Raw genomic sequence first — 18,662 nt, 5'->3', positions numbered from 1 at the left:
CCCTTTATAATAAAGTATTTGCAGGCCAATTCAATTCCTAATGTGATGAGTAACATAAGCATAGGACATGATTCAGTAACAGTAGTCACTGTAGCCTAAAGTAAATTGAAATACATTTGTCAAAAGTATATAATTACTCCCGTCTATACAGAAATAAATAAAATAATTCAAAATACTTCACCAGAGAGCATGACTTAGCCACAGGGGATAATTAGCTTATTTTAAAGCTGTGGATTGTTTCAAATCACATATATATGCCTAATTGGGAATCCCGCAATTTGGGCAGCGGGCTTGGCAATATAGGCCTAGCTGATTATTGAGATGCGGCTGTCAGTAAAAAGCAACACATCTAAAATATGTGTGAAGATGATGTGCCTTTAGTATAATTTGAAATGTTGAGACAAGAAGAAGGGGAGGGATGTGTGGTGAAGATATTGGCACATCTCTCTCCAGAATGCACTCAGCTGTCTCCCACCAATACTTACGCATTCATTGTTTTATTGTGTTAATTGTTTGCCCTTTGATTGTTTATTTTTTATAAATTCCCCATTACATACAGTATGTCACCAGTAGTAAATGTACTGTTATTGGTTACATGAATTTCTGGTAGCTCTTTCCTGCAGTCAAAGGACCAAATCTCCCTCTAGTGGCCTCATGGGTGGAATGTTATTCATATCGTTCAGAATTTTATAATTAATAAACATTTCAAAAAACCCGCAGAAAATCTGGTGTTTCTGTGTCAAATGGTTTTGTTATATTTCAGTCTTCTGTGATGTATATAAAATGTAATATTGGAATGCAAACTCAAAATTGAATACATTTTAACTCTATATCTGACATGGTACAGGTGTCTTCTTTTTTAAGCCCATAACCATGTGTATGAGGTTTATACTTCTGTTTCAAAGTAGATTTGTTTAAGACTTCCAAGAATCTCTCTGTGTGACCCTGATTTAGCCCACTGCAGTAAAAGGTTAATACTTTACCTGAAGTCAGTTGCCTATTTGGCCTGTAGTATGTTACTGCGTAGACCTTTCCTGCAGTCAAATGACCTAGTGGCCTCATGGGTGGAATGTTATTCATTACATTTTATAATTAATAAACGTTACTTTAAAAAACGCTGAAAATCCTGTGTTTCTATGTTAAACGGTTTTGTTATATTTCAGTCTTAAATGATGTATATAAAGTATAATATTGGGATGCAAATTCAAAACTAAATACATTTCAACTCTATATCTGACATGGTTCATAACCATGTGTGTGAGGTGTATACTTTTGCTTCAAAGTACTTTTGTTTCAAAGTTCAAACACTGTGTGACCCTGATTTATCCCTCTGCATTAAAAGGTTCACCTGAGGTTGATTGATTTTTAAGTGTGAGGTCTTATCTAGAACCCTACCACATTTTTTACCATCAGACATGATATTCAGCCTGGCAACCCTCCGATTGCAGGCCCACATCGTTAACCTAGGTTATCCTCCCAGCTTTCACCCTTCTGTTATGCAACAATATCAGATCTTATCACATTCCATTTGGTTTCATCTCGTCATCACATTACTCTGCTCATCTTCAATGCCCTTCAACCACAATAAGCAATAACCATGTTATTTTATCACCGCCGTTTTCCAACACAGATAAATAACAACAAAGCTCACAGAAACTAAATCAATGATCTATTTGAAAGCCAAAGCAGATACCTAACAGATCAGGCAGTCAACTCAAAGACCAACAGAGGAATTTATACAGCAGTCTGGCAAATCAATCTCCATCCAGAAACAAAGTCATATTTGGGCATGTATTTATCAACAAGCATCTCAGATTAGAAGTGCTGATCTAGGATCAGTTTTGCCTTTTAGACAATAATGAATAAGATTTGATGTACAACAGGGACGTGATCTTAGATCTACTCTTTATGTTGTTTATTATTGGCCCTGTAGTGTAAGATCTGCTACAGTATATCATCCACTCAATGAACTAACTAAAGTGCTTCATTTTTCATTGGCCAAAGTGGCCGTGTCCTCCTGACCTGCTATGGCCTGGCTATTGACTAATCCCCAATCAGCCTTTACCCTACCAGCACCTGCCACTGACGCATACAACAGGGAGTGAGATCAGACATGACAGACATACACAAACTCTCTCTCAGTGCTCGCTCTGGTGGTTGTTTATGCATGTGAGATAAAGTACCCCACATGACAATGACTACAGGTATGTAAGGTAAAGGCTTAAGTAGGCCTGTAGTATTCTAGAACTTGAATCTTAATGTGTGTGTGTGTGTGTGTGTGTGTGTGTGTGTGTGTGTGTGTGTGTGTGTGCGTGCGTGCGTGCGTGCGGTGTAAAGGAGCTGAGACCTGAGGATTTGGGACAGTAGAATCAGGAGTCACATGTTTGTGAAGGTGTTTGGCAGGAGGAGTAGCTCTAGAGATGCTAAAGACTGGATTTACATCATGCTCCACTTGGCAACACACACACACGTTCTAGCGCTCATGCACACACGTACACTTTGTAACGCTCACATACACACCCACCCACTCATGATGACATCCCACGGATAGTGAAGTGATCAACACATACAGCCTAGGAATCCTGGGAATTCTCAATCAGGCAGTTTAGAATTCAAACGAATTATGAGTTAAGAATCCCCTCATGTTTGCACTGGTCATTCTAGTCTTTCTGCTTCAAAACAGGCCCTCCTTCAAACAGTAAATAGTTATAACACAACATTGTTTTCTCATGGAGAGAGTGGCTCACATGGTGTGTGTGTGTGTGTGTGTGTGTGTGTGTGTGTGTGTGTGTGTGTGTGTGTGTGTGTGTGTGTGTGTGTGTGTGTGTGTGTGTGTGTGTGTGTGTGTGTGTGTGTGCGTGCGTGTGTGTGTGTGTGTGTGTGTGTGTGTGTGTATGACATTTAGGCCAGGCACCAGGGCTTGGCCATGCTATCTGTGCATGCTTTAGTTCCATGGTTTGGTCTCTAGTCTGTTTCATTCATTCATGCCACACCGCACAAACAAACACACGAACGCACGCACACGTGTGAACAGAACTAATCTGCTCCAGGCCAGGTCACATGAGCTATGTTGTTATGGCAAAGACAGAGAAAACCTCTGTTACAACACTCTGCTTCTGAGACAATGTGATTTCCTAGAACAGGTCCACAGGGTACAATATATAGGGCCTGGTGCCTAGGGGCTTTGGTGGTTAGGGCTTAGGTGTAGGGGTATGAAAGTATGGGGTGGGGCGGGGTGTGGGTATGGGTTTTGTCTGCAGTCTGAGCAGTCAACGTGTTACAGGTATAAAGGATTAGAGTATTACCATTATTTACCATGGTATTACTACATCAGGATTATGGCATATTTGTGCCGTCCCAGAATTGCTTTTGGTTTCAATGAGAAGAACGGGCATGTAATAATACTTTCTGCCACAGGAACACTGTTCCTTCATTCACTACTGCATATATCTGTACAACAACAACAACAACAACACCACATACCTTATCAGGGCTTAGGATAGGAAATGACAGTGATGTCATCACTAGCGGCCAGTGCTCAGACCTCAGATGATCACATCATAGATGTCCCAAATGGACCCTATTCCTGAAAGGGAATAGGGTGCCATTTTGGGACATTAACAAAACAAAACTTCTGTTGAATGATTGAGAAGAGGGATCAAGCCATAGCTGTATACTCTGTATTCATCTGAGGATGGCTTTAGTTTCTAACACATATACGTCTTAGTATATCTGTCTTGTTGTTACACACATTATAAGGAGGCACTGACATACTGTACATCTCATGCTTATTCTGACTCGCTGGTCCGTTGGTGACAGAACAGAACCAGTGACCCTCCCTGTGTCACCTAGAACTGTGGCCAGACGCAACCAGTAGGGTTAGAGCCCACCGCCCGTAGGGGTAACTCAAAACTCCAGAACGGACTTGAAATGAAACAAAATACCTGTACGATCAAATTATCCAAAAAGACTTATACTAAACATGTAAGGCTACAATTCCATCAATTTGTATTCTGTAAGTGTTAAGAAAACTTCCCCACAGATTTTGTTTGGCCTTAACCTTAACCCCACCTATTACTTACTACTAATAGAGCAGTACAGACGAGAGCACAACGCCTAACATTATTTATGTTATTATTATATATTACTGTCTATACATATCTACATACACACTGAGTTTTCTTTTAGTGGTCTACTGTGACTATCTATATTTACAATGCATTCTCTTCTGGTGCATATTGTAGAATATGAATGATTCTTAGTGCAAGCGCATGCTTCCGTTCTTTTCTTTTTAGTGTCCCTGTGGTGTTTGGTGCTGGTGTCCTTGCTCAGGATCAATCCAGCTTGCTGTACGCTACATCAACTCTCTTAAACACTCTTCAAAGAAGTGTGTCAGTGCGTCCCCATATAGTATGTGTAAGTGCGGAGGCTACTGTACTTATGTGTTATAGCTACAGGATCCTGGTCTGGAGGTCAGCCACATCATGATGAGTTTCCACTATTGCCACTCTCACATTCTCTTGCCATCTTTTGATTAGTCATTTTTCTTTTTGGTCCAATGAGAAGGCAGAGTTCTAGAAGCTCCTCGGATCGTCAGTGTTGAGCAGTTCGGTCCTTCTTTCTCCTTTCTTTGAGAAGCTGACAAGCTGTAAAGTAGAAGAGGTCCCAGTAGCTCTCTTCTCTCCTCTTTTCTTTCTCTAGTGCGCTCTTTAGTCCACAAGCAGTGGCAGGTTGAGGCTAGTACAGCAGTAAATGAACTCTGCTAGTACATATCTGTGGATTAGCCATCCTAGATTAGGATGCACTAAATTGAGTGTGTGTGTATGTCTGTGTGTGTGTGTGTGTGTGTGTGTGTGTGTGTGTGTGTGTGTGTGTGTGTGTGTGTGTGTGTGTGTGTGTGTGTGTGTGTGTGTGTGTGTGTGTGTGTGTGTGTGTGTGTGTGTGTGTGTGTGTGTGTGTGTGTGTGTGTGTGTATGTGTATTTTTCGATTGGACAGGGGTTGTGTATAGACAGGAGGACGGGATCGGACGATGGGAGAATGACGTAGAATGTTCTGCTGGGCTCTAGAGGACGTTCTCAAAGAGCTGCATGGAGTTCATGATGTTCTCGTCCTGGAAGACAAACAGACAGGACAGACTGTTGAATGAAAGTCATGAGTCTGGTTCTTTGTTCACTTGGATTATTGGTGCACAAATTCAAACATTCAGAAAATCTTCCATTGACATCCAGGTAACACTTTACTTGAAAGGGGTTTACATAAGACATTCACAACACCTTTATGAACCCAGTCATAACACCTTCAAGATCTTTCTTGTCCCCACAATGAAATCTCCGTCCGCCTGTCTGTCCGTTCGTACGTTAGTCACATGCGATATCTCAGAGAGCACTGGCCAGATTTTGACAAAACTTGGGTGAATGATGCATCTTGCCATGAAGATCTGACATTTACAAAATTATACTGATTGCCCAAGGCGGGAGCTACACTAATTAACTGACATTTGCGAGTCACACCAGAGAGGAAGATGTGAAGTGAGAGGGATAATTGGGTCCAAAAAACGCAGGTGGCGTTTTTTTTTTATTTTCTTTTGGCTCACTGAGTAGTTTTTGTATGGAGGTCAATGAGAGAGTGTCGAATTTGGTTAACAAACAATGTAATGGCTTATTTACTACATGTGGCTTATTTGATCAAAAATAAGTTTCGTAGTGCTTAGATTGTCATGAGTGTACTGATATAGGGGCGGCAGGTAGCCTAGTGGTTAGAGCGTTGAGCCAGTAACCGAAAGGTTGCTGGATCGAATCCCTGAGCTGACAAGGTAAAAATCTGTCGTTCTGCCCCTGAACAAGCGCAGTTAACCCACTGTTCCCCGGTAGGCCATCATTGTAAATAAGAATTTGTTCTTAACTGACTTGCCTAGTTAAATATAAGTAGGACACCTGACATCCTGGCAACTTTGAAAAAAAACCCACTTTATATTGGAGTGAAGGCTATTCTCTGCGAGAAATTGCCAAGAAACTGAAGATCTCGTACAACGCTGTGTACTACTCCCTTCACAGAACAGAGCAAACTGGCTCTAACCAGAATAGAAAGAGGAGTGGGAGGCCCCGGTGCACAAACAACTGAGCAAGAGGACAAGTACATTAGAGTGTCTAGTTTGAGAAACAGACGCCTCACAAGTCCTCAAATGGCAGCTTCATTAAATAGTACCCGCAAAAGACCAGTCTCAACGTCAACAGGGAAGAGGCGACTCCAGGATGCTGGCCTTCTAGGCAGAGTTCCTCTGTCCAGTGTTCTTTTGCCCATCTTAATCTTTTCTTTTTATTGACCAGTCTGAGATATGGCTTTTTCTTTGCACCTCTGCCTATAAGGCCAGCATCCTGGAGTCACCTCTTCCCTGTTGACGAAGAGACTGGTGTTTTGCCACCTGTTACTGCATTGACAGCCAACAGCCACCTATTTCTTTACCACTACATCACTGGTTCTGATGGTATTTGATGAAGACATTGACACTGTACTAGCTAAAACATGTCAGCTAGATAACAACATAGATGCAGTTCCCTTAGCACATGCTGCAAATATTGTGCATCACCAAATGTTCCTCTCTGGGTTCCCAGAAGCATTTCATTGTACTATGTGCATGTGACCATTACATTTTGACTATATGATTTGGTGCTTTCATCACAAACTAAACAATTATTATTCTTAACCACCCCACTACCAGAAAAGTTCATAATTCAGTAAGCTAATAATGATAATTCCAAGGTGGCATCCTGCTATGTTGAAAGATCATGAGAGAGGACACAGAACACTCAATGCACACAGTCACTAACCACTTACCCTGTGCTGGTCCCAGCATTACATTTACATTTACATTTAAGTCATTTAGCAGACGCTCTTATCCAGAGCGACTTACAAAATGGTGCATTCACCTTATGATATCCAGTGGAACAACCACTTAACAATAGTGCATCTAAATCTTTTAAGGGGGGGGGTTAGAAGGATTACTTTATCCTATCCTAGGTATTCCTTAAAGAGGTGGGGTTTCAGGTGTCTCCGGAAGGTGGTGTTTGACTCCGCTGTCCTGGCGTCGTGAGGGAGCTTGTTCCACCATTGGGGTGCCAGAGCAGCGAACAGTTTTGACTGGGCTGAGCGGGAACTGTGCTTCCTCAGAGGTAGGGGGCCAGCAGGCCAGTGGTGGATGAACGCAGTGCCCTTGTTTGGGTGTAGGGCCTGATCAGAGCCTGAAGGTATGGAGGTGCCGTTCCCTTCACAGCTCCGTAGGCAATCACCATGGTCTTGTAGCGGATGCGAGCTTCAACTGGAAGCCAGTGGAGAGAGCGGAGGAGCGGGGTGACGTGAGAGAACTTGGGAAGGTTGAACACCAGACGGGCTGCGGCGTTCTGGATGAGTTGTAGGGGTTTAATGGCACAGGCAGGGAGCCCAGCCAACAGCGAGTTGCAGTAATCCAGACGGGAGATGACAAGTGCCTGGATTAGGACCTGCGCCGCTTCCTGTGTGAGCATGTTATGTGAATAGTGTAACTGAGGATTGGGTACTGCGGCAGTATAAATACACATTTCCACTGTACATCTTATGACTAATGTTGAATAAATCTGTTAACGGTTTGTAATGAATGATACTGCAACACCCAACGGTGTTATGACTGGTTTCATAAAGGTGTTATGAATGTCTTATGCATACCCCCTTCAAGTGATTTTGTTAACATCATCTATGTCTTTTATTAATTATGTCAAAGTGTGAGGTAGCGCACAGGTCTGCTGTTGTGTTGATGCATGTTTTGTAACTGTGGTACCTTCTGACAGGTCTCAATGAATTCCTCAATGGTCACCACTCCATCTCTGTTTCTGTCCATTTTCTGAAGAAAGAAGAAAGGAATGGAGGGAGGGAGAGAGGGAGGGGCAGAATGAATGAAGTAAGGAGAGAGGACGAGAGCATGTTCAGTGAGTAAGAAACATTTTGTTGAGGCGTGTGTGCATGTTGTGTGTGCATGTTGTGTGAGTGTGTTTGTGTGCACCTGGAAGAACTTATCCACATGTTCAGAGGGTGCCTCATCCCGTACACTTGGGTAGGTGTACCTGCCCATCATATCATAGATGGACTTCATAATAGCCAGCATCTCCTGCGAGAGAGGGAGAGAGAGGGAGACAGAGAAAGAAAGAGAGAAGAGACAGAGGGAGAGAGGGGTCATAGTTTACCGTGATGTATCTAAAGCTACAGATGTAGGATCTTAATTTGAGCCAGTTTGCTACAGCAGGTAAATAATCCTGCAGCAACAGGAAATGTGAATGATTATGTGGATAATAATGAATGGACATTTTTTTAGGGGTTGATACACTTTTCATTAGGGCAAATCAATTCTGAAATGTTAAGTGGAAATTAATGACTTTAGAAGCCTTTTTAAACCATGAAGACACTACACGTTTGCATTTCCTGTGGTGCAGGAAAATTCTCAGTAACAAAAGAGTACTCTAATTAAGATCCTACATCTGTAGCCAATCATTTAGATATGCGGTGTTTCTATAGAAGCCAATCACAGTGTACCTCTTTAGTGATGTATCCATCCTTGTTGATGTCATACAGGTTGAAGGCCCAGTTGAGTTTCTCTGTGACTGACCCTCTCAGAAGAACAGACAGGCCGATCACAAAGTCCTCAAAACGAATGGAGCCATTTCTGTCCATATCAAACGCATTGAACAGGAAATGTGCATAGGTGGTGGCGTCTGTAGGATAGAGGGAGAGAGTGGGGTGGGGGGAGAAGAGAGGAACATAAGAAAGGAAAGATAGGGGAGGTAGTGTACAGGAAAAGGGTTGAAGAAGGGAGAGAGAGGTTAGGGGAAAAGGGATGAGGAGAGGAGAGAGGTGGAGGGGAGGAGAGAATGTTGGGGGTAGGCAGACATTCAAATAATCAGTAACCATAAGCTTTTCCTGTTATTCTCCCTGTAGTTCAGGTGTGCTTTTATCATATTCCAGGCACAAAGAGCCAGAGAGTAGCTTCAATGGAGATAGTTCTATCCGCTCACCTCCTTGGGGAAAGAACTGAGAATAGATGGTCTTGAACGTCTCTTCATCAACCAAACCACTCGGACACTCCTACGAGAGAGAGAGAGAGAGAGATAAAGAGAGAGAGAGAGAGAGAGAGAGAGAGAGAGAGAGAGAGAGAGAGATAAAAAGAGAGAGAGAGAGAGAGAGAGAGAGAGAGAGAGAGAGAGATAAAAAGAGAAAGAGAGAGAGAGAGAGAGAGAGAGAGAGAGAGAGAGATAAAAAGAGTTACAGGGAAATTAGCCATATGCCTATTAATGGTGAAGTAATTTCAGTACATCGATAAGCTCAAATCTACTCTAATTTATTCTACATTCTTATGTAGAACTCCAAACTGCCCACAAATAAAGATCCAAGCTCAACCTGCTTAAAATAAAGGCAAACAAATACCTCCGAAATACAGTCCTACAGAATCCCCACCCCATCCTCTCTGCTCCCCTACGTACATTCTTGAAGCCCCTGTATAGTGACTGGAGCTCCTTCTTGGTGAACTTCGTCTGAACCTGCAGCTGGTCCAAGCCTTCTGGCTGGTGACGAACTATAGACAGCTCCAAATCACTGTCACTACTGTCTGTAGGAGGAAAGAGCGGGGAAGAGGGAGAGAGAGAGGGAGAGAAAGAGAGAAAAGAGAAGGGGATAGAGAGAAGGAGAGGGGAAAGAGAGGGAGAGAGGAAGGGAAGTGGGAGAGAGGGATGGGGAGACCATGGCAGGCAGGGAAAGAGAGGAAGAGGGAAAACAAATTTAAGGGGTGGAAAGAGGGGCCAGATCAAGAAAGAGTTAGAAAGAAATTGAAGAGTGAGATAAAAACAAAAAGAGGACTCAAAAAGAGAGGGAGGTACTTTCTTTTAAAGTGTGATCTTTGCAGAGAAACTACGTTTTCTGTTAGTATTCACTTATTACATTTGAGTGAACAGGTGCCAAATTAGTAATATTCAATAGCAAGGCATTGAAAGAACTTAATTCTGAAATATCCAATGAAAGCCATGACTATGACTGATTTTATTTTATGTGTATTAGTCCTACTTGTTCTAACAAAGTAAGAGAAAGCACTAACACTGTGAGAAAGAAAAGCAAGACATAGCTCAAAAAAAAGGGGAGTTTCTAGAAACCAAGAGATTTCTATTGCTTCCATACTCACCATCTTTAAACACACACAACAGAGAGAGAGAGAGAAAGAGAGAGAGAGTGTGTGAGAGAGACAGTAAGAGAGATAGAGAAATGTAAAGACAGTTAACGGACTAAAGAGAGGTATACAGAGAATGAGAAAAGAGAAGAAAAAAAACAGAGAAAATGGTCAAGTCAAGTCAATAATTGTGGAACACAGATACTGACTAGGGAGAACAGGAGAGGAACAGACAATCTATATAAATGCAGTTAGTCCCACTCTCTCCCTCCATACTCCCACCATACTACCTCTCTCTCGGACACTTTCTCTCTGTCTCCATCTCCCTCCATCCAACCTCTCTCTCCCTCTCTCTTTCTCCCTCCATCCCCATCTCTCTTACCAGTCTCTGTGATGTCGATGAGTCCCAGTAAGTGCATCAATTTGAGGAACATTAGTACAAGGCTGACTCCCACCTGACACTCAACTCCCCTTCTTTCTCCGTCTTTCCGTCTTTTTGTTTCCCCCAGCGTGAAAATTCTGGCTCTCTGTCCTCTCTCCCTCCGTACCCACTTTCCCTCTGCCAGTCTCTCAATAAAACACCATCTGTCTCTCAAACTAAAGACAGATATTGCTTTGGATCCTTGGGATGCTTTCAAGTTCCAGAGAGTTCTACAGTTCTAGAGAGAACAGTTCCAACTGGGATTCAGAGAGATTTAAGTTGAAGCCATGAAAAGCGATTGGACCAGATTCAAGCTCAATGATATCCAAAAGGACATAAAACAGCCTTTCAAATAAAACTGAAACTACATGGAACAAATACAATCCTTCTTTCCATGAGATTTCTTAAGCTGTTTTCCCAAAAGATTATTCCAATTGTTTACTTATTGTCCCGTCATTTTACTCCCAAGTCCTGGGACATCCAGTTGAGAGGTTACTCATATCATCCCGCTGAATCAAACACCGACGAGCCAACAGACATACGTCACTTAACCGTGTGAATTTACTCTCTTCCATCCCTACTTATTTCCTTGGCTTCCCCTCCTCCTTTCATTCTCTTCATCCCATTAACCTGTGGACTCCTGTCAAAACTACCCTCAGATACAGACATGCCACATTTATTTTTTTAATAATTGTGAAAAATCCCACACATTTAGGGACAGTTCCACCGACAAAGGAAATCCCACGCACCCTCTGCTTACAAAACAAATCTGTAACAAGAAGTCTGCATTCATTATGAAGATGTTTAACAAGATGTTTCCACAACATTAATGCAGTGCTTGTTAGTGAACCCATTTGCCATTGAGGACTCAGTGTAGATGGCTGCATCTCAATAGTCTGATGTCGTCTTCTTTCCTTCATCTGCTCTGATCTGACAGAACAAGACAGGTGGAAGCTGACACCCAATAGACATCCATCAAATTGCTTTCACCAAGCCGATGTTTTCAGATCAATGCAAATGAAGGAGAGGAGGCAAGGAAAGGAAGACTCTTTAGTTTAGAGTAATGACACCCAGCCATCTGTCCTAACTCCCATGTCCCCAGCAGGCTCTGTGATCCAGTTCAAGTCTAATTGTTCTCATCTCTCCAGAGTTCATAAACACAGCTCTCAGTAGGCTGACGCTTCACACAGGATGCGTCCCAAATGGCTCTGTGGGCCCTTGTCAAAATTAGTGCACTATATAAGGAATAGGGTGCCATTTGGGACAAATCCACAGCCAGAACATATACAGCATTACTGTAATTCATCGGACGCTGGTTCACTCAAGGTCTGTGACACTTGCCAAAAACTCTTGTTATTTCAACGTCATCATACTACTGATTTGCAACTCACACACACACACACACACACACACACACACACACACACACACACACACACACACACACACACACACACACACACACACACACACACACACACACACACACACACACACACACACACACACACAATAAGACCCCATTGAGATAAATACAGGGGGTGATCAATACTGTCCTCTGGTGGCAGTATAAATTAAGTAGTAGGCAGGAGTCCAAGCAGTATTGATCAGTCGACGGCCATTATTACATTAATGGCCAGACTCTCTCGTCTAACTGACGCCACACACAATCCAGAATACACAGCACCACCACACATGCCAGAAATAAATCAAACAGATCCAAAATACAACACACATTAGGACTGGTAAAAAGTCTCATTTCAAAAGCAACAACTAGGGATTTGTGTGTTACACAAACACACACACACACACACACACACACACACACACACACACACACACACACACACACACACACACACACACACACCCATACCCATTATTGGATGGTGGTTAATGGTGCTAGGTGGATATACATAATGTAGCTGGTAAAACAGATGCCCTTATTTGACTGCTGATCGATTTAGCTATGTAACTATTATTATTATGGCTATGTGACTTTGCATTTCTCTATTTCCATTTGTGCTGGGACGGAGTGTATATCAGAGGGGCACTTAAGAAAGAAAGTGAGAGAGATTGAGAGAGAGAAAAATGAGTAGAGGAAAAGCTATTGCGGAACACTATTGAACAGTGGGAGAGGATTTTGGGGGCCATTGCGGGATGGCCAGTGCCCTTCATGGTCCTGGCAAAGTACTGCAGGCTCCACATTTAGGCGGTCTCAAAGAAAGCCTGTTCAATACTGCATGTATAATTAATGCTAGGTAATGCTAGACCTGGGTGTGGGCCATGCCTCTCTGAAGATGTGACCACAGAGAGATGGAGAGAGAGGGAGGGAGGGAGGGAGGAGGAGAGAAGAGGAGAAGGAGAGAGAAAGGTGCACTGTGGAAGGACTGAGAGGGAGAAGGGAGAAAGAGAGAGAGAGAGAGTGACCCTCAGATTGAACAGACCCACGACAAATTTGAAAACAAATCCAATTTTGATAAACTCCCATATCTATAGGGTGAAATACCACGGTGTGCCATCACAGCAGCAAGACTTGTGACCTGTTGCCACAAGAAAAGGGGCAACCAGTGAAGAACAAACACCATTGTAAATAAAACCCATATTTATGTTTATTTATTTTCCCTTTTGTACTTTAACTATTTGCACATCGTTATAACACTACTGTACATAGTCATAAAATGACATTTGAAATGTCTCTATTCCTTTGAAACTTTTGTTAGTGTATTGTTTAATGTTCATTTCTGAATGTTTATTTCACTTTTGTTTATTATCTATTTCACTTGCTTTGGCAATGTAAACATATGTTTCCCGTGCCAATTAAGCCCTTTGAATTGAATTGAATTGGAGAGAGAGAGAGAGAGAGAGAGAGAGAGAGAGAGAGAGAGAGAGAGAGAGAGAGAGAGAGAGGGGAAGAAGAAGAGAGATGCACTGTAGAGGAATTGAGAGCGAGAAGAGAGGACGTTTGGGTTCAGAACAATAGAACAAAAGAACACTATAAATAATGGGTGAACCACTCCTTCACAAACAACTACATGATCAACATTATTCACCAACGCCACATTGGCTTGAGTCTATCCACAGGAGCAATAAATGTGTCAAATACTACATGATTTACCTGATCCATAGATAATAAGATAAAAGGCACACATGGAATTATACTACTCTCTAATGCTTATGATGTCTGTGATAAGTCTAAACTGAAGCACTTTAATGTGGGGTTGGAGGCTTTCTATTGTAATTGCTTTGGCACAGTGGCTACAGAACACTTTGTCTGGCCTTTGGCCTCCAACTATATATTATTAAGGGAACATTATAGAATCTGAATGATGTTATTCTTTACAGTAAACTTTACTTTAATGTCCACTAAAACATTTTTCTCTTGAGAGATATTTCCTAATAGATACCACAATTCCCTATCTCAGAATGCCCAATTGCAAGATACACACTGCCCTACCCCAGCCTCAGAAGATGGCAGCTTTAGGTTTGGTTAAGTTGACCAATTCAATTGTTGGGAACATATATAGAGTGTGCAGCTTTCTTCCTTTCTTTTTATACTATCTTAGAATATATCAAATGCCAAAATATCAAACACCAAATGCCCTATCCCAGATACTAGTTACCCAGATACCAGATATGATCCCAGCATATCTACTGTGTAACCCCCCCTGGTACCACATATCCACTTTGCCTCCCAAATACAAGATACAGTTTGAACACCCAACCTCAGATGGCAGAGTTAACGCCCTGCCTTAGCTGAAACATCGAGCTAAATGCCATGTCCCCATTTGTGAACATGGAATAAAAAGATACAGACCACCAGCCTTTTTGCTTCCCTGCCATTTCATTGGATTTCTAGCCTACTGGAGCCTCCTCAGGGCCCTTACCTTCAAAGGAGGACATGGGCTCCAGGATGCCAAAGCCCTTGAGCACGGCCACAAACATGATCATGACCACACCAATGGCAAACAGCTCCATGCCCTGGATCTGAAACCCCATGGCTGGGAGAGACGGCAGGGGGAGCCCGCTGAGGGCAAGCCCACACACAGAGGCCTGGTGCCGGGGAAGGCGGGGGGAGGGAGGGGGGGGGAGACTTCAGCAGGTGCAAGGTTAATGATAGTGATAGTCGCTGTGGTTGAACAACAGATGCTAGGCTATCCACCAGTCAGTCAGGTAGGCTAGGTACTTGGAGGCTTGGCTAAGCTTATCAGCTGGTGCTAACATAACGAGCTGGGCAGCATGAAAGAATGGACAAGAAAATGGATGTAAAATGTCAAAGATTATGGAATGGAAAATATTAAAAAGTGGGTAGACATGGGGAAAAAAATGCTCTCTTTAGATCTGACCTGTGGGAAAATAGAGGTTGAGTCCAAGGCCACTTATTTTGGTGGTGAGGAGCGGTCTAAAGTGAATATTGTTGTCATTCCTCCACAGTTGTTCTCAAAAATCCAGACAGATAGCCATTGATAGAGCATCGCTGTACACCTTTACAGTCCAAAAGGTAAATGTCAATCATCTTAGAGCCGTCATTTTGGGGGACTGAATAATCTCTGGATAAAATCACCTTCAGGAATTACAGAGAATTCCAATCAATGTTCTGTGATGTCCGGTTCATGATGTGTTTTAAAACTGTGAATCGTTGAAGTGAATCAGTTGACTAACTTGCTGACTCAGGAAGGTGTGTAGAAGTGGTGAGAGTGAAATCCTACACCTCACTGTGATCATCTCATCTTTCCCACGATATAAACAGAAATATAAGAACATCCACAACATAAAGAAACAGAATCTCTGAACTTAAAATAGTCCCTCTCTGTGAATGAAACACAATACCAGGTGCCTTTCCTTCCTTCCTTCCTTATTTTAGATCTTGTCATAGTATACAGTATGTGTAAATCAATCAGTTAATCAATCAATCCACAATATAATCAATACTATAATTGACAGATCAATAGACTAGTTAAATATCAGTACTCTAGTCTCTGATAATTCACCAAACACCACTTTCTAAGACATTACGAACAATCTTTGCACTTATTTCTCTTTGTTTCCCGACCATTCCTTCCTCTTTCTCGCAGTAACACTTGGTCCAGTCCAGTCCAATCGAATCTGGTTCAGATCTGGTTGGGTTCACGCCAGGTTCGATGTGATTCACGCTAATGCGGTTCACACGCCCAGTCTGGTCCAGTATTTTCAGTCCAGTTTATTCCAGGTAGTGACCACATCGGGTTCCGGAGGATTGGGTCTGTGTAGAGCTGAGAGGTGTCCGATGGACTGAAGAGCTACCAGCAAGCACCGCCCATCCCTTACCGCCAGTTGCCTTCCCTTCTCTCCTCTTCTGCGCTCTCTCTCTCTCCCCCCACCCTCCTTTCGTCTCTCTCTTTCCCCTCTGTCCCGTAAGAAACCACAGATGATGAAGCTACAGTGGGCAGTCCAGTGACTCTCTCCATCCACTCCAAACCTCCTCTCTTTCTGTCCATATCTTCCCTCCTCTCCTCCCTCTGTTCATCTCATCCGTCTCACCTCGCTCTTTCCAGCCGACCTCCATCCCCACATTTATTCCTTCACGCTTTCTAACCACAGGCTCAGTATCCAATGTTGTTCCCAATTTTATTCTCTCTCTTTGTCTCTCTCTCCCTCTCTTCTCTTTCTGACCACCTTCCCCCCCCCTCATCTTCTCTTTTCAGATGTAGTGCTTGGGGACCAGGGGTGAAGTCACATTTCCAGACTGAGACAGAGGGCCCGATAGGAGGATCAAACACACACACACACACACACGCACACACACACACACACACACACACAGCAAGTGCTAGACAAGGGCTGTGTTCAGAAGACAATAAAAGGAGATGTTTCTGTATGTGTGCATGTGCGCACTTGTGCGAGACATATCTGTGGATAGGTGGTGGAAAACTGAGGATAAGATACAGTAGTTGATGAGTGTGGACTTGCTAATGCTTTGAGTAAGATGGAGATGGAGACGTGTGTGTGTGTGTGTGTGTGTGTGTGTGTGTGTGTGTGTGTGTGTGTGTGTGTGTGTGTGTGTGTGTGTGTGTGTGTGTGTGTGTGTGTGTGTGTGTGTGTGTGTGTGTGTGTGTGTGTGAGCGCTCGCTAATGCATTGATGCAGATGGCTGGGAGACAACGAGAGGCCAGAGTGAGAGAGATCAATGAACCTGTGCTGAGCCTCTCCCCTGTCCTCTGCTCCTAACTCCACAGCACTAACTATACCACTCCATATCCTTATATCTATACACTACAATCATCACTACTCTGACATGTTAGGGAAGCCTGCTTGGCAATTAGATAGACATATAACCTGTGACCCTAAATGTGTGCGTGTATGTATGTCTGTCTGTCTGTGAATACCAGATGGAAACTTTACCCTCACGAAAACACTTAGCTACTGTAAATCTCTCCCTACAGTATGTCGCTCCAGTCACTCAATACCCACAGTGATTTGGTTCCACAGACTGGTGTGTGTTTGTGTGTCATCCCAGCCAGCATCACTGCAAAGATCAGCTTATTATCTCATTTGTTCAACACTACAAACATACAGTTCGCTTGAGAGCAGACAGACAGGAAAGAGCTCAATGTCTGGGATCTGGTCAGTGAGTGGATCATCATTAGCTCCAGACCCAGACTCTGGACAGCTGAGTCATAGATAGCCTGAGGATTGACCCATGCTATTCGTATCTGGCTGGTGAAAACAGTGCTACTGTAACAGAGTGACAGAGTCCAACACACAAACAGACAAGATACACACCAATATGGACACGTCTAAATACTGCTTTTAAACACCGTAGAGCCATATTCAGAACCGGACTTACTGAGGAAAGAGAGGGAGGGAGTGGAAAGAGAGAGATGGTACATGTGACGGTGTACAATGCCTGAGCAGTGGTATCTAGCGGCCTTATGGTGACAGTCAGACCGAGAACATGGGTATAGAAATAAAGAGCATAGAGAGAAAAAGCCACTGTAGAGAGGTCGAGAGTCTGGTGAAAGCCAGAGAGAAGAGTAGTAGAGAGTGGGGTGAGATCCTACCTGAGCGGTGGTAGCGTGCAGCACTATGGTGACAGTCAGACAGACAGCTGGGGCGAGACAGACGCCTCCTGGCCTCCAGGGAGAGAGCTGCCATCACAGCACCCATAGCAACCAGGCGAGACCAGACAGCACAAGGTGACAAGAGAATAAACTAGACTAGACAAGACGAGACTTCAGCTCTCAATAGTGATGCCACAAATGCCAAACTAAAGACTCCAATGAGATGACACTAGAAGAATCGATGCAAGATTCCAACGAGAAGAGACAACTACGATTGGAGAAAAACTAGTCACAACTTAACACTTCAATGAGACACGCAAAGTGATCCACTCAATAAATAATGTAATAATAAAAGTGAACCCATCAGATAACAACTATTCTACCCGTCATATCAAACTACAGCCCGATAGATCACAGCACAGATTTAACTGATGCTGAAAACTGTGTGGAGAGGGCAGACGGTGTGTGTGTGTGTGTGTGTGTCACATTTCCCAGTCTGTTTGGAGTTTGTGACACTGGGCTTGAGTCAGACAGATGAAGAGAGAGGGACAGAGAAAGAGAAAGAGAGAGAGAGAGAGAGAGAGAGAGATCAAACATTCTAAAGAGCCTGACCTTTCACATGAAACATCACACACTTCCACCACTTTCTTCTCTTCTTCTCTCTGTCTGTTTCTCTCACTCTGTCCACATTCCTCACATTTAAGTACACTTCAACTCCCCTTCCCGCACTCCTATCTTGTTCCATCTTGTTCTATCGTTTCCATTTGGGTTCCTGTTTTGAATCGATTACATCCTTGTGGCACTGTGAAATACTTTAAATATACTACCTGTAACACGTGTACCTGAGGAACTGTACAAACTGTTGTAAAAGTTGGGTCTTAACTAAATAACCACACAAAGTACAAAATTGGTCGTATAACCATGCGAAGGACAAAATCCAAGCTGTGTAATCATTTACAATACCCACTAGAGGGCGGTAACATCATGTATGCAGCAGAGTCACGTTTACCTAAATACGGCT

The 18,662-nt window shown here is 43.1% G+C and overlaps 1 protein-coding gene across 2 annotated transcripts; it reads right to left on the bottom strand.

Annotated features, from left to right (window-relative positions):
• Positions 1-4,956: 4,956 nt before the first annotated feature.
• LOC106584951 (calsenilin) lies at positions 4,957-18,429 on the bottom strand. 2 transcript variants are annotated; one of them, XM_014170637.2, is made up of 8 exons: positions 17,690-18,429; positions 10,485-10,497; positions 9,505-9,622; positions 9,040-9,109; positions 8,561-8,739; positions 8,034-8,138; positions 7,812-7,874; positions 4,957-5,111 (listed from the first exon to the last, which is right to left on the bottom strand). In XM_014170637.2, exons 1-8 carry the CDS (start codon positions 17,745-17,747, stop codon positions 5,064-5,066), a joined length of 654 nt encoding a protein of 217 aa, XP_014026112.1. In that variant the 5' UTR covers positions 17,748-18,429; the 3' UTR covers positions 4,957-5,063. The 2 variants fall into 2 exon arrangements, with proteins under 2 accessions (XP_014026112.1, XP_014026111.1); XM_014170636.2 differs by lacking the exons at positions 10,485-10,497; positions 17,690-18,429 and adding an exon at positions 14,490-14,601 and having other exon boundaries at positions 9,505-9,629.
• Positions 18,430-18,662: the final 233 nt, after the last annotated feature.

Source organism: Salmo salar, chromosome ssa24 (genome assembly GCF_905237065.1).
Source record: "Salmo salar chromosome ssa24, Ssal_v3.1, whole genome shotgun sequence".
Taxonomy (NCBI): domain Eukaryota; kingdom Metazoa; phylum Chordata; class Actinopteri; order Salmoniformes; family Salmonidae; genus Salmo; species Salmo salar.
Note: the sequence above shows the minus strand (reverse complement) of the source record. Positions and strands in the feature narration are given on the sequence as shown.

Bases quoted from the DNA above. Each gene is read 5' to 3' on its own strand.
- LOC106584951 (XM_014170636.2), bottom strand. From the start codon at position 14,601: ATGGGGTTTCAGATCCAGGGCATGGAGCTGTTTGCCATTGGTGTGGTC. The intron at 9,630-14,489 runs GTAAGGGCCCTG...TTCCTCCTACAG, and splicing joins GCCCATGTCCTCCTTTGAAG to ACAGTAGTGACAGTGATTTG. The intron at 7,875-8,033 runs GTGCACACAAAC...TTCTTTCTTCAG, and splicing joins ATGTGGATAAGTTCTTCCAG to AAAATGGACAGAAACAGAGA.